This window comes from Corylus avellana, chromosome 11 (genome assembly GCF_965113065.1).
Source record: "Corylus avellana chromosome 11, dhCorAvel1.hap1.2, whole genome shotgun sequence".
In the NCBI taxonomy this organism is placed as follows: Eukaryota; Viridiplantae; Streptophyta; class Magnoliopsida; order Fagales; family Betulaceae; genus Corylus; species Corylus avellana.
This window is the reverse complement of record NC_142500.1, coordinates 2,228,312-2,243,844: the sequence shown is the minus strand read 5'-3', so window position 1 is coordinate 2,243,844 and position 15,533 is coordinate 2,228,312. Positions and strand designations below refer to the sequence as shown.

At 33.9% G+C, this 15,533-nt stretch overlaps 2 protein-coding genes across 2 annotated transcripts; one reads left to right on the top strand and one right to left on the bottom strand.

Moving 5' to 3' along the window:
* The first annotated feature begins 481 nt into the window (after window positions 1-481).
* Window positions 482-13,104, top strand: LOC132165201 (uncharacterized). The gene is made up of 13 exons (XM_088511763.1): window positions 482-577; window positions 821-951; window positions 1,117-1,185; window positions 1,612-1,683; window positions 2,212-2,284; window positions 6,699-6,817; window positions 6,977-7,045; window positions 7,258-7,329; window positions 9,763-9,834; window positions 12,076-12,144; window positions 12,291-12,362; window positions 12,859-12,931; window positions 13,033-13,104. The coding sequence occupies exons 1-13, from the start codon at window positions 518-520 to the stop codon at window positions 13,102-13,104; spliced, it is 1,023 nt and encodes a 340-aa protein (XP_088367889.1). The 5' UTR covers window positions 482-517.
* A 1,028-nt stretch (window positions 13,105-14,132) lies between these two features.
* On the bottom strand, window positions 14,133-15,260 carry LOC148582984 (uncharacterized). The gene has a single exon (XM_088511762.1). It carries the CDS (start codon window positions 15,258-15,260, stop codon window positions 14,133-14,135), a length of 1,128 nt encoding a protein of 375 aa, XP_088367888.1.
* Between the last annotated feature and the right edge of the window lie 273 nt (window positions 15,261-15,533).

The window sequence follows — 15,533 nt, the reverse complement described above, 5'->3', positions numbered from 1 at the left end:
GCTAACAGTGCCCATAAGTCTTTTTATTTATTTATTTTTAGCAAGGACGGATGAGTACTACCACATCAGCTCAATTGCTGGGGTAGTATGACGATATAGTTTACCATTACTTTGAATGAATTAAAGAAGAGTAATGCTATAAACTAGACCTTTTTTTTTTATCCTACTTTTATCTCATTTTGCTAGTGTGGCAATGCCAATTAATCATTAATTTTTTGATTTTTTTTAATTTTTTGATTTTTAATTTTTATTTTTAAATAGGAGCTAATTTAAGGGTTGATTAGGAGATAAAAATGGTTGTTTTTAGCCTTGAATTTTTTGAATAAATTTGAATAAATCTATCTTGACTAATATAACAAAATTGTAACTTCCCAATCACATTTAAAATTCAAAACCAATTCATTTAACAAACAAAAATTTCAAAAACCAATTTTTGTGCTGATATATATATATATATTTTCTGTTCGCCAGTCTGTTTAATTCCTTTTCGTCTAGCCGGCCACGAAGTATCTCAGAAATGGAGCTCAATTCCTTGCTGCAACAGATTGCGACTGTGAAGCAAACCCTCTTTGATGAGGTTTTCTTTTTGGAAAGAAATATTTGTTTCTAGTTTTCACTTTATTTTAAGTAATACATATTGTTACCGTTATGTTTTACACTTTTATTTAAATAAATATGATTGCTTCATCTGCCTATTTGAAGATCCTGTATATGGAAATCGTTACATCCAAACTCGTAAATGTGAATTGCACCTGCTTTTTGTTTTGCATGAAAGCGTACAACTAAAATCTTATTATTATTATTATTATTATTATTGCAGGGAATTCTCAACAGCCAGTTCCTTGGATTGGAGCAGTTGGACGATAATGACAACCCCAGCTTTCTTGAGCAAGTTTTCACAGTGTATTTCAGTGAATCACCGAAAGTGATAGCTACCATAGAAGAAGCATTGTAAGCAGTATATATAATGTGTTGTTTAAACTTCATATTTTTTGAGCAAATATTGCTATTTTTAATCACAACAACAACAATCCCTTTGAATTCAATGTTCAAATTTGCAATTGGAAATGGTTTTAAGCACTATGATACCAACAAAAATGTTTATCTACTATGTAGGGAGGAACAAGTATGTGATTTTGCTACAGTGAACACGTTCCTTCATGGAGTCAAAGGCAGCACTCTCAGGTGATTTTTTTTTTTTTTTTAGATTTGACTTAGGTGCTGTAAAAGAAAAAGAAATAAATAATAAATTTCCTGTAATTTTCTATAATTTCAATTAGACCCATCAGCTTTCAAGACAATAAACTATTGAATCACTTAGACCCATCAGTTTATATATATATTTTTAATTCGATTTCACTAAAAATAAAATGTGCAAGCATCGGTATAATAATAACGAAATGCATATCTTTTTCTCAAGTCAAAAGTGCTGGATCTTTTAACTTATTTTACTACTCTTGTAAGTAATTAACCAGTGAGAAAAGTGAACAATGGGGATTTAAGATTTATGTCTTAACTGATATATAATATAAAAAAAGGAGATACATGGCATTACTCTTCCTTAATTCCTTGCATTTTTTGAAGATCATTAATTAATATTGTTATTTGCAGCATTGGGGCTACTAAGGCGACGATTCAAATCAATCAAGCAGTGGAATGCTTCTATAAAAGGGACATAGAAGGGTAATGTTTCTACTTCCCCTACTTTTATCAACTTCTCAGGATAAGTAATCATCTACTTATCTTTCTTTTTCTCGTATTTGATTTTTTTTTTTTTTTTTTAATGGAGTTTAAGTATTTATGCCCAACCCGACACTTAAGTCACACATTGTAGGAGTGAGGAATTCGGATCCTCTCTGGTTCAAATGAACCAAAGAGAAGCCAGTTCCTTATATTTGAGGGACAAATATGTAAAAAAAAAAAGAAGTGAAATGACAAAATATGCCCCTCAAATGTAAGGAACCTTCTCCTCTCTCGTTCATTTGAACGAGAGAGAATTCAGTTCTACTAGTGAGATATAGTAATGACTCTATTAATTAGTGGTTATTTTTTTTTTTCTTTATGTAAAATATCTTAGAGAAAATGATGATTATGGAGATGCTACAGTAATTTCAAGCGGTTTATATGCTTTATGCTATATTAAAAGCATTGATTTTGAGGTTTAGTTGGGACTCATGCTAAAATATTATGTACAATTATTTATTGAGCCAGATGTAAGGCTGCAATCAGAAGAGTGAAGGAAGAGAATAACACTCTAACAAACAGGCTCCAAGTTTACTTGCAGGTGTGTTTCTCTTTTTATCTCTCTTATACAAATAAAGAAGAGTACTGCTACAATTACAATTATTTTATAGTTTTTGATATGTGTCAATATGTGATTAGAGCGATGTCGGTTATTAAAAAAAATATTTTAGATGGCGGGTCAAGATCAGCTCATGAAAACCTTATATTATTTGAGAATGTTCTACCTTTGAATAGAACTTTAGCCTTCACGGATCATGACCAAGAAATCATTTTTTTTTTTAAAAAAAATTTCATTTTCTTTTCATTTTTAACTCATTTATCACTTATTTATTTATTTTTGCTCTGGCTCGGCTATCCCCCCTAGCCTAGCCTTGTCATTCCCTTCTATGACACTGAGCCGAACCAAAAAAAAAAAAAAAAAACCTATTTGCCAAGCATCCGTTAGATAGAAACAAATTTGATCAATACCGATAACTCTTTTAACACCCTCCAATCATGTGCCATCAAATTGTAAAAGAATTGTAAATCTAGGATTTTTTCAACTAAGAAACAATTAAATTCTTGGTCAAGCTGGTTTAATAAGTTGACATGTTAATTTGCGTGTTTTTATTTTGGTTCTGTAGCTGTTGAGATCTGCCAAAACTGCTACTCGACCCGGAAATTAATTAGCTTCTCTGGAGTAGTTTGCAATAATCTTGGTTCCCTCCATCTCCGGAAATTAATTAGCTTCTCTGGAGTAGTTTGCAATAATCTTGGTTCCCTCCATCTCTAGTATGTCTGTAATAAAGGTTTTTTAGCTATTTCTTTAAAAACTCTCTTTTATGTGTGATCTGTTTGGAGTGCTTACAAGGTTTAATTTCCTTGTCGAACATTATTTTTAGCTTTTGGTATTTGGAAAATAATATCGTTCTCTATCTAATGTAGACCGCAACTGTTTTGTGTTGGTTTGTTCTTTTGTACCAAGAGGTCAGGCCTTCGAAAAAAAAAAAAACACTTAAAAGAGAGAATAGACATGAAAAAACATGTCAGAATGGGAATCATAATTTACAAAGCAAGAAGATTGGCGGAAGCCAATTTTTGCTAATACATCAGAGTAATGGTTAGATTTTTGGTTGAATGATGAAGCTTGTGGTGAGCGAATTGATCCATGAACAAACTCCGATCACCAACCAGTAATTTTTTTTTTTTGGCTTGTATGATATATTTTCTGCATGACTAAGTTTTAAAGGAAATTAATATATGGTATACAAATATAAAAATGGATAATGTTTAGCATTATGCCAAAGGGGCAATGCTGAGTGATTTCGAACTACTAATTCGTTCCGAATTGCAACCCGTGTCAAATAGGCCATAAAAGTTGGCTATTATATATAGGATGTTAGAATATATGGAAAATATATAATATTTTCTGTATATTCCATAATTAGGTTGATATCAAATATTCTCTATTTATGAGTTGATTGTAATCAAATATTGGGATTGTAATCAAATCAAGGAGATTTGATTACTATACTTATATTTAGACATTACCCTTTTCGAGTGGTGCACGTAGGTGTTTTAACACCGAGTCACCCGTAAATTATTTGTGTTCATTCTCTCATGTGCTTCCGCTCAATATTCTCACATCATCATTATTTCAACATGGTATCAGAGCCACTTTCTTGTGGCCTTCAACGTCCTTGATGTTTCATCACATTCCATTTGACGATCTTGGTGATCAAGTCCTCCTCCATGCTCCACCCAAGCTCTTTGCCCGCTCAGCCACGTGTCGCTAAAGTTTCCTGATCACGGAGGTAGACACACCATTTGATACATCGGCCATTGAACGTCTTAGATTTGCCCAAAACGCCCCAAGAAAATGGTTCACGCGCCTCCTGAAATTTCTGCCACAAACACCACGTGCTCCACGCGCCGTTGCCGGCATCCATGTGCCGCCGCCTTCTTCCGATCTGCTAGGTTACTAGACCATTCCATAGATTAGCTGCCGGTCATCCCATATTCGCCAAGAACGCTGCCATATCATCATTGACGCACCCCCACGCGTCGCCTAGACTTTTGGTTGTTCCGCCATTTCCATTCTGCCCTAGGCCGTCACGGTGGTCCGTTCACTTCGATCAGGCTGCTGTTTGACACATCTCCTTCCCACGACTCCAGAACTGGCAAGAAAGCCTCCATCTAGCGCTGCACGCGCTTCTCACAGATGTGAACGTCAGATTCACGCTCTTAGGTGCTGCCAGCCCTTTCGCAAGTGCACCACATGCGCCAGGGTCTTCAGACTGCCACGTTAGCCCTAATGCCACATCATCATATCTACCATGTCAGCATATCTGCCATGTCAGCACCACTGCCATGTAGTCTTGTGTTGACTGTTGACTTTTGTCAGAGTTGACTGCTGACTTTTTTATTGACTTTCAGAGTTGACTACGTGTTTCCCACTCAATTTTTCGTCATGATTTCAAATTTGTGGTCTGTTTTTACTTTTTGCATCTCTATATGGCACAAAATGAGATTCTTTACAAAAAAAAAAAAGGTTCGAGTGACCACATCATGCACGCCATGTGCCGGTCAGATTCGGTGCGTCGGTCAGATTCGGTGCGTCGATATGATAAGCGCCTAAGTGGGTTCATTTTTATTTTTGGCCCAAGTCGGCCCTGGCCCATTATCAGCCCTTTTTATTTATTTATTTTTGGCTCATTGACAGCCTTGGCTTGTTGTTGGCCCTTTTTGGATTTTGGCCCGTCGTTGGCCTTTTTTATTTTTGGCTCATTGTCAACCCTGACTCGTTCTTAGCCCCTTTTGGATTTTGGCCCATCGTCGGCCTCTTTTGAAGTTTGGCTCATTGTCAGCTTTGGCCCGTTGTCGGCCCCTTTTGAAATTTGGCTCGTTGTTAGCCCTGGCCCGGTTTCGGCCCTTTTTTGGAGTTTGGCTCATTGTTGGCCCTTTTTTGAATTTGCATTCACCAGCCACTTGCCGCCGTCGTTGGCCACCCGCCAGCCTCCATCATCTATGGCTCGTTCCTGGCCTCCGCCACTGCTGTCATCATTGTTTCGGATTTCAAACTCAAGGTTCCAAAATATTTCACCTTGAGTTTGAGGGAGAATATTAGAATATATGAAAAATATATAATATTTTCTGTATATTCCATAATTAGGTTGATATCAAATATGTCAAGCTGGAATATGTCATATTAGAATCATATTAATTATTGTATGTGAATATGAGTATTATTTTCTAAAGACTCCAAAATGATCATGTAAATTTATTTGTAGATGATGTGAAAGTCAAATACAATACTTGATATCCCAATTTCTGAAAATTCTCCTAAAAGACTTTGGGTAGTTGATGACAATGAATTTTAAATTAGTTCATTGGAGTTTGATTTTGGATTGCGTTATCACATATAAGAATATGATGTTAATCAACGAGGTGCAAAATAACTCAACGCAGGTCGCAGCTTTTGAGTACGAGTGATTAGAAAAAGAAGAAAAAAATAGAAAAAAGTACCAGTTCATTACACGATGCAAAAAAAAAAAAAAAAAAAATTTGCTTTGGGCCCTTCCCATAAAACTTCTTGGATCTATCCCTGAGTGCTTATGATCACATAATTGTTGTGCTATATTTTTGAATGATTGTTTATCACATAGTCGATATGTCCTAGTTAGTCATACATTTTTAGTGTTTACTCTCATTGATCGCTGCAACACATATATTTTCCTCTAACTATTTCTTTTGCCTATATATTCTCTTCACTGCCTTCCCATTTTGGCATTCAAGCCTTTAATTAATTAGCCAGTTCTATTGAATCAATCGCTCTCTTCTTTGCGAGAATGGATAGCAACATCTTGAGACGACAGATTTCCATGATGAGGGAAACCCTCTTCACTGAGGTTTTTTATTTTATTTTTTATTTTTTTTCAAAAGAAACATTGATCATGGTACACTAGTTTCCTTTAATCTTCAAAAATATAGGATTTTTGTTCACTCCTATTATACCTTGTGACTAGCTATATATGTGATAAAGCTTGTTTTTAATTTAATTTTCTGGCTAAGTATTCGTATATTGTTTGGTCTCATAATTAGTACTCCTTAACTTATAAGATATATAAATTTGAATCTAAGTACAAAGTAATGGCTTGGATCAGTAGGATGAAGACATGTATATATGTTGCATTTATAATGATGGTCCATACTATAACTTAATTTCATCAAAATTTATGGCAATTATCCTGATGTGAAAATCAAAATCAAAATTAGTTAATTAATTAATTGCAAAATTTTCCACTAATCAATCGGAAATTTCAAATTTTATGCTTCACTCAATCATCGCCTATATATATATATACACAAAAGCATCATTATGAAATTGAGATTGTGAATGTAGTTTCTTAACTATTATCCAAATTAAAGATAAAAAGTCGTCAAAATATAATACATAAAAATGCCGGTTATTGCAGAGAGTCCTGGATAGCCAGTTCACTAGAATGGAGGAGGTGGATCCATACTTTGCTGGAGAAATGACCGATTTGTATTTCGGCGAAGTGCCAAGCTTTATGTGTGGCATAGAAAAAACATTGTGAGTGGCATATTATGAAATTCATTCTCGTGTATTTCCATTTCAGTGTTAAACCAAATTAATTTTTTTATGCTCATCCAATTTTGCTATGTATTATAAATAAGAATAATAATTCAATTCCAAAAGCTATAATAACATTGGGCTTTATTTGTTTTGTAGGGAGACAATCCCCCTCAATGTTGCTAACCTGCGTGAATATCTTGGTAAATTCAAAGGCAGCAGCGCCAGGTTACCCTTTGTTTTTTTTTTTTTGGCGATTAGATTATTAATATTTCTCATCCAATAATCTTCAAAAATTAGTTATGGTGGGTAAATTAAGTAGAAGCTCGATCTACGTCCTGACCAATAACATGAATTGAGTTAATCGCTCTTCTATTTAGTATTTTCTGCTTTCGTTTTCTCATTATTGTTATGATTTTAATCGTTATTGTTATTTGCAGAATTGGTGCTAGTAAGGTGATTAATGTAATCGATAATATGATTGATTGTTGCACGATGGGCAATATTGAGGGGTAATGTTTGTACTTACCAAACTTTGAATCCCTCTTTTTATTTTTATTTTATTTTATTTAGAAATACTAAATATAGTTTTATTAGCTTATATATATTTCTTTCTCAAACATGATTTTAGACTAAAAACTTAATGACTATGTTGAACGTGAGATTGAAGTAACACGTTGAGTGTAAGTCATACGTTACAAATTTATTTAACAAATTAAACCTGCATAAAAGATCATATTGTTTATATGAAATACATCTTAGAAAATATATGAAAGTTATTGCTAATAATATTGCTCATAGTTTCCATTAGTATTAATGCTAAAGCATTATAAGAAATTATTGACTTGTCCATGAATATATAAACAGATGTAAGGCTGGATTCTCGGACCTGAACAACGAGGTTTACACTCTGAAGTATAAACTGGAATTCTATCTACAGGTATATCTCTCTCAGACTCATATAAAAACACTTAATTTTCTTGCTTAATTTGGAATATATAAGTGATATAAAAACAGTTTGTTTTTTTGTTCATTTTATAGTTGTTGCAACAGGAAAGGCAATTGGGAAGGCTACCGTCGCCAAGTGAAGATATGATTAGCAAGAATAAGTAGTGTTTGGTGGATTACATCTGTGTGCCAATTCATCCGGCCCTCCACAATTATCAAATAATAGAGAATAAAAACCAATCGATTTTCCTGGTGCTATAGCCTTATTGTATAACTTTTCTTGTGTCATTTGGTTGGAAACTAGTTTCTCCAAATGTGGTTTGTGGAACTAGGTTCTTTGCCGAGTTCGACTATAATAAAGGTAACTTATATCTAAGAAGACCTTTTATGGAATTAATTTTCATATTTTTATTGTGAATATTCTCTTCCTTTCGCTAGCGTGCGCTATAACATCAATTTTGAGACCGAAATTTCATACAGTACAACAATCCTATGTGAGAGGGCGCTCAAACAACTGAACATGTGCTTAAATAATTCGAGTAAATGAGGCTAAGATTGGATGAATACGTACTCAAAACAGATAGGCCAGACAAACACTCATATTAAATAACTCAACTTTATTGTACGAGTTCAACTTTATTAACTAAAACCCTTAATTGAAGAATGTATAAGAAATAAGAATACGGACATAACAGTTGGGAATACTTGTCTATAAAATTAGCCCATGCTTTACAATGTAGGCTTTCAATCTTAAAAAAATTAAAAAAAAAAAAAAAAAAAAGGCATAATCAATTACAAAGATACAAAAGATAACAAAGAATATAATTTGTGATTGGATGACTCAATGCCAGATGTCGCAACATCGCGAATGACTCAGGTCCCTCTGCCCGTTTGATCAAGCCAAAGCCAAAGCTACCGAGCTTGAGCCGATAAATTTCAGTAGTGATCTAGAATAGGGCTCTTGCAACTCCTTGATCTCGCTCAGCGGCTCTTACGCAATCACCTCCGTCCGCTGGTGCAGCAGAAGACTTTGTCTTAGGGCTGATTTAGATTTTTTTTTTTAATTAATTATCCCTAAAATGATGATTAGGTTCGAAATTTTTGTATTCTCTTGATTTTAGGTTCGTTTTTGAATGATTTCAATCGTTATTGTTACTTGCAGCATTGGTGCTAATAAGGTGATTATTGTAATCAACAATATGATTGATTGTCGCAAGATGGGCAATATTGAGGGATAATTTTTTTACTACCAAACTTTGAATCCGTTTGTTTTTATTTTATTTTATTTTATTTTTAGAAATACTAAATATAGTTTTATCTGCTTATATTTCTTTCTCAAACATGATTTTAGACTAAAATTTAATGACTATGTTGAACGTGAGACTGAAGTAACAAGTTGAGAAGTCATACGGCTCTACCGGCTCACACTTTAGTGGGGTTGTGGTAACGGGCTCGCCTTCTCAGGCAGTAGCTATGGTTCAAACCGGACATTCCACAGCGGATGAGAACCTCGATGGTCACGCCCAAGGGGGGAAACTACACTAGTCGCCCCTTTCCATCCTTTCAATTAAAAAAAAAAAAAAAAAAAAAGGTTGAGAAGTCATACGTACAGTTACAAATTTATTTAACAAACCTGCATAAAAGATCATATTGTTTATATGAAATACATCTGAGAAAATATTTAAAAGTTATTGCTAATATTGCTCATAGTTTCCATTAGCATTATAAGAAATTATTGACTTGTCCATGAATATATAAACATATGTAAGGCTGGATTTTCGGACCTGAAAAACGAGGTTTACAGTCTGAAGTCAAAAGTGCTGCATCTTTTAACTTACCTTACTACTCTTTTAAGTAATTAACCAGTGAGAAAAGTGAACAATGGGGATTTAAGATTTATGTCTTAACTGATATATAATATAAAAAAAAGGAGATACATGGCATTACTCTTCCTTAATTTCTTGCATTTTTTTGAAGATCATTATTGTTATTTGCAGCATTGGGGCTAATAAGGCGACGATTCAAATCAATCAAGCAGTGGAATGCTGCTATAAAAGTGACATAGAAGGGTAATGTTTCTACTTCCCCTACTTGTATCAACTTCTCAGGATAAGTAATCATCTACTTATCTTTCTATTTTTTTTGTATTTGATTTTTTTTTTAATGGAGTTTAAGCACTTATGCGCAATCTAACACTTAAGTCACACATTGTAAGAGTGAGGAATTCGGATCCTCTCCGGTTCAAATGGACCAGAGAGGAGCCGATTCCTTATATTTGATTTTTATGTGATCGAGTGTTTGTTTGGGCCCATCTGTTTGAGTACTTGTTCATGCAATCATATATAGCCCCATTTACCCGAATTATCCAAGCACATGTTTGAGTGCCCTTTCACATGGTATTGTCCTATTGCATGAAATTTGGGTCTCAAAATTGAAGTTGTATATAGTGCAAAGTAGGGAAATAAAGAGAATATTTCGTATAAGACTAAAAATATGAAAATTAATTAAATTGTTTATACCTTAACGGAAAACAATGCCTATTTTAAGTTAATTTGGATGTTCCCCATTTTTGGTGCTTTTGTCTGCTATGTTCACCATTAACCAGTTGATTAGTTTAGCCAACTACACCATGGGCCCATTGGACTCATTTGGCTACACAAATTAATTAGCACTTTCTTTTTTCCCGGTTTTTCTAAGAAAAAACAAACAAAAACATTAACAAATAACTAAAAACATAAAATATTCAAAACTAAATTCTCCTTTATATTAAGTCACAACAAAATAAAAAACACACTTTAAAAGTTTTACCAAACGAAACCAATTATTTCCTTTTTATTTGTTTCATGATCGATGAAGAAGATACAAAGATATTGTACAGTCTCTTAAGAATATTTATTAGTTAGATACTTAAAATAAGATTTTTTATTTATTTTTTGTTTTTACTAATATGGCAATTGTCTGTTTCACCAAATGTCATATTTCTTCGATGACTGCTTATCACATAATTGTTGTGTTATATTTTTGGATGATTGCATATCACATAGTCGGTATGTCCTAGCTACTCATACATTTTTAGTGTTTGCTCTGATTGATTGCTGCAGCACATATATATGTTTTCCTTTAACTACTTCATCTCCCTATATATTCTCCTCATTGGGGCTTCCCATTTTGGCATTCAAGCCTTTAAAGAAGTTCTATTATATTAATCTCTTTTGTTTGCGAGAATGGATCAGAAGTTATTGGAACAAAAGATTGCCACCATGAAAAAATCCCTCTTTAATGCGGTTTTTCTCTTTTCTTTTTTTTTTTTTTGTTGCCTTTTTTTTTTTTTTTTTTTTTTTTTTTTAAAATATATATGTTGATATTAATTGGTTTTCCCTTCATCTTCAATATTAACATAGGCTTTTTGTTCCTCCTTTTCTACCTTATGAATAGGGGATATGCTTGTTATTATTTTCTGGCTACGTCTCATAATTAATTAATACTCCTTAACGTAGACAATTTCTATTAATGGGTAATTAGTCGGACGATTTGTTGGATATATAACTTTCAATCTATTCTACAGTTTTACATTTCCTTGCCTTATTGTTTACCGCATAATTATTTGCTTTGAATGTTTAAGGACCAAATTCATGAAAATCATTAGACGTTAATTAGACAAATATTGGGTGGCGGCGTCAAGGTGGCTTGGCTCGTTCGAAGAGAGAGAGAGGCTTGCTGTTTGATTGAGACCTATTTCGTTTTCATATATCCCATTCTCGTCATTTCTATGTAAACAACGAGAAGCATTCTTATTCTCGTCGTTTCATCCCCGAATTTTGTTGTTTAAAATATCATTCTCGTCATCTACATAAAACTACGATGAAATTATGCCATTTGTAGTCATTTAAACAGAAAACAACGTAAATGTACTTTACTTTTGTTGTTGTTTAAAGTTAAATGATGACATAATGATCTTGTTAATTAAGCTATCCAAATATGTTACGTACAATGTGGGTTATTGCAGGAAATCCTTAATGACATGTTCACTACAGTGGAGGAGATGGAGGATGAAAACAATCCAAACTTTCTTATGACAATAGCCAATTTGTATTTGAGTGAGACGCCAAAGGATATAGATGCCATAAAAAAAAGCTTGTGAGTGGCATAATATGAAATTGGTTCTCTTTCAATTAAACATACTTAATTTTTCTATTCATCAAATTTTCATTATTTTATTTTATTTTTATTCTTACTTATTTTTTATTTATTTTATAAATAGCAATCTAATAATATCTATAATAATCTTGGGCTTTCATTTGTGTTCATAGGGAGGCAAACCCCCTCGATCTTCGTAATCTAGAAAGGTGTCTTATCAAATTAAAAGGCACCAGCGCCAGGTACTTGCATGAAAAAATAATACATCTCTCAACAAATAACATATAAATTGAAGGAAAAGCTAGAAATAATCCCTCTTATTTTTTAATTAGTATCTTCTATTTTCTTGTCTCACAATTATTAATGCAAATATTATTTTTATTTACAGCTTTGGTGCTAATAAGGTCACTAATGAAGTCGATAAAATACTAGATGGTTGCATGAAAGGCGACACGGAGGGGTAATGTTTATAATTACCCAACTTGAATTTTTTTTTTTCCAGCCCTTAATAATTTAGTATACAAAATATATATAGTTTTATCTGCTTATATTTCCTTCTCAAATATGATTTTAGACTAAAATTTAAGTTTTGTGTTATTTAGTATATATATATATATATATATACATGATTGTTATATAACTTAATTGATGATGTGGCACGAAAATCAATCATTAAATCAGCATTTGTGAAAAAAAATTGTTGATTTTTATTGTCACGGCATCCCAGTTGTATGATAGTAGTATAACAGTATACTAAATACTATTACTCAAAAGTTAATGATTATGTTCAATGCGAGATTGAAGTAACACCTCTCAAGCATAAGTCATACAGTTATAGGAGTGAGATTAACTCAGAAAATTTTGGAAAGATAAAACTAATATTGCACATACTTTCATCAATACAAATGTTAAAGCATTATAAGAAATTATTGACTTGTTCATGAATATATAAACAGATGTAAGGCTGGATTTCCGAACCTAAAACAAGCGTTTCACACTCTGAAGAAAAATCTGGAACCCTATCTAGAGGTTTTTCTCTCTCGCGCTCTGACACATGCACATACAAACACAAAGAATTTTCTTACTTCATTTGGAATAAGTTATATGTTGGTTTGTTGTTCATTTTGCAGTTGTTGCAACTGTACAAATCTAGCATGTCATCTACTGGCCCCAATGAAAATATGGTTGGCAAGAACAAGTAGTATTTGGTGGATTACATCTGTGTGCAAATTTATCATTTCCATAATTCTCGAATAATAGTGAATAAAAACTAGGCAATTTCCCTTGTTCTTTGTGCCTATTGCTCAACTTTTCTTATAACATTTGGTTGAAAACTAGTTTCCCCTAACGTGGTTTGTGGGAACTAGTTTCCTTGCCAAGTTTGTTTGTAATAAAGGTTACTTCTATATAACCTAAAAAGATCCTTTTATGCTATTGTGTTGGGACTTATGTGGAATATTCTTTCTTTCCCTACTCTACACTACAACATCAATTTTGGGACCAAAATTACTCCATGTGATAGGGAGGGCACTTGGACAGGTGATTCTATAATTTGAGTAAATGGGGACACGATTGTATAGACACGTATCCAAATGGAAGGACCCGAACAAAAAATCACATAAACCGCCCTACACAGTGCAGTAGAACAACCTTATTGCACAAGTTTAACTTTATTAACCAGTACCATTTATTGGAAACGTGTTAAAAAGAAGACTAAGAATATTGTTGAAGTGCAACAATGTCGCTATGCTAAAGTAGATGACTCTTAGAATATCTCATGTGGGGTGTGATTTTGAATGCCATAAAAAGCTTTGGCTTCCCTCACTAGACACTATTTAGTCCAAAGCGCGATCCAACAAATGGTGGTCAAGACTTCGATTCGCGAGAGCATCACGTTGAGGGAGGGATTGTTGAGATTAAGTAGATTATTATTTTTCTAAAGAATAAAGATATTTAGTAGACTCGCATACTATACTCCTATACAACTATGATGATGTGGCAATAAAAGTCAATATTAGGATAAACGGGAGCATATAACATGATAAAATTAATGGCTGATTTTTACGACCACATTACTATAGTTGTATGGCACATAATGACACTCTTATGTGAGTCTACCAAATAACATATCTCTCTTCTAAGTGAATACATTTATTTTTTTTGAAAACTGAATTGATGAATTTTATTGATAAGAAATCGAGGTGGAGCATAAGAACTCCAACAACAATCATCAAGATAGAGCTAATTGCTCCATCAAAATAATATCACTAATACAATTAGGAATGGTACCCCTCCAAATTCTATCACTGACATCAGTGAAGGCCGCTTTCGCCATCCTATGAGCCGCCTCATTTACTTCGCGAGGAACAAAGACACAATTCCAATTTGATAGAGTGCCTAGTATACGCCTTGTGTCTTCTATTAGATGCCCAAAACGACTCCATGTTTCCTTAGCTGAATTGATAGCCTCCACAATTTGTTTTGCATCTCCCTCCAAAATTGCATTGTGCACTCCCATATCTCGGCAAAAAACCGTTGCATGATAGGCGGCGTATGCTTCCCCCATTGCTGGCTCCAGTACACCCATCCGCTTTTTACACATAGCTGCGATCACATGTCCTTTTTCATCCCTGAGCACAACTCCAATCCCCACCCTTTCATTTAATTTATCTATGGCCACATCCCAGTTCACCTTGTACCAACCTTGCAAAGGAGCCATCCACGCCTGTTGCCTAATAGATACATTATGTTCTGCTGGCTCCTTCTGTTGTAACTGCGTGTAGGCCAATGTATCCTCTGCTATTTTTTTAAGAATAACATTTGGGTCAATGAAAATTCCTTCATGAACCCACTTGTTTCTACGAAACCATACCTGTTGTGATAACTGCACGAAGAGAGCAAAATCATCCGGTTCACATTTTAACAAGATAATTTCCGCAATCTGCTTGAAACCCCCTCCCTCTATGGTCATCTTTTGGAAGACCCTTCTACTGCATCCCCATATGTCTCTTGCAGCTGAACAACCCCACAGAGCATGGAGAACAGTCTCCGGTTCCCTCTCACAAATGAGACAAAAAGGTTCTTTCACCACTTTTCGCCTAAGTAGATTTTCCTTGGTGGGCAGTAAATTTTTGCAGGCTCTCCAGAAAAAATTCTTAGCCGCATTTGGAATAGATAATTTCCACAGAGATTTCCACAGCCTACTTTCCTCCCATTTTGTGGAAGCTCCCGGGCATTTCCTCATCTCCATCTCCTTTGCTAAATGATAAGCACTTTTAACCGAGAAGATACCCAAACTTGTACACCGCCAAATCCGAACATCTGGTTGTTGCGTTTGGCTAACTTGTATAGAATACATTTATGTGAATACATTTATTGTTTACATTTATGTGAGTCATATCATACACATTTTGAATAGATAAATTATATTTGGTAGACTTTCATACGACTGACATACAACAATGATGATGTGGCAGAATATCAACTATTGATTTTTATTTTTATAAGTCATTGTTGATCGAAAGACTATATTTACTGTCACATAATCATAGTTGTATGTCAGTCGTATGAGAATCTACTATATAGCATTGCACTTTTGGATAACTGGCAAAACTTGTGAACTGTATATAAA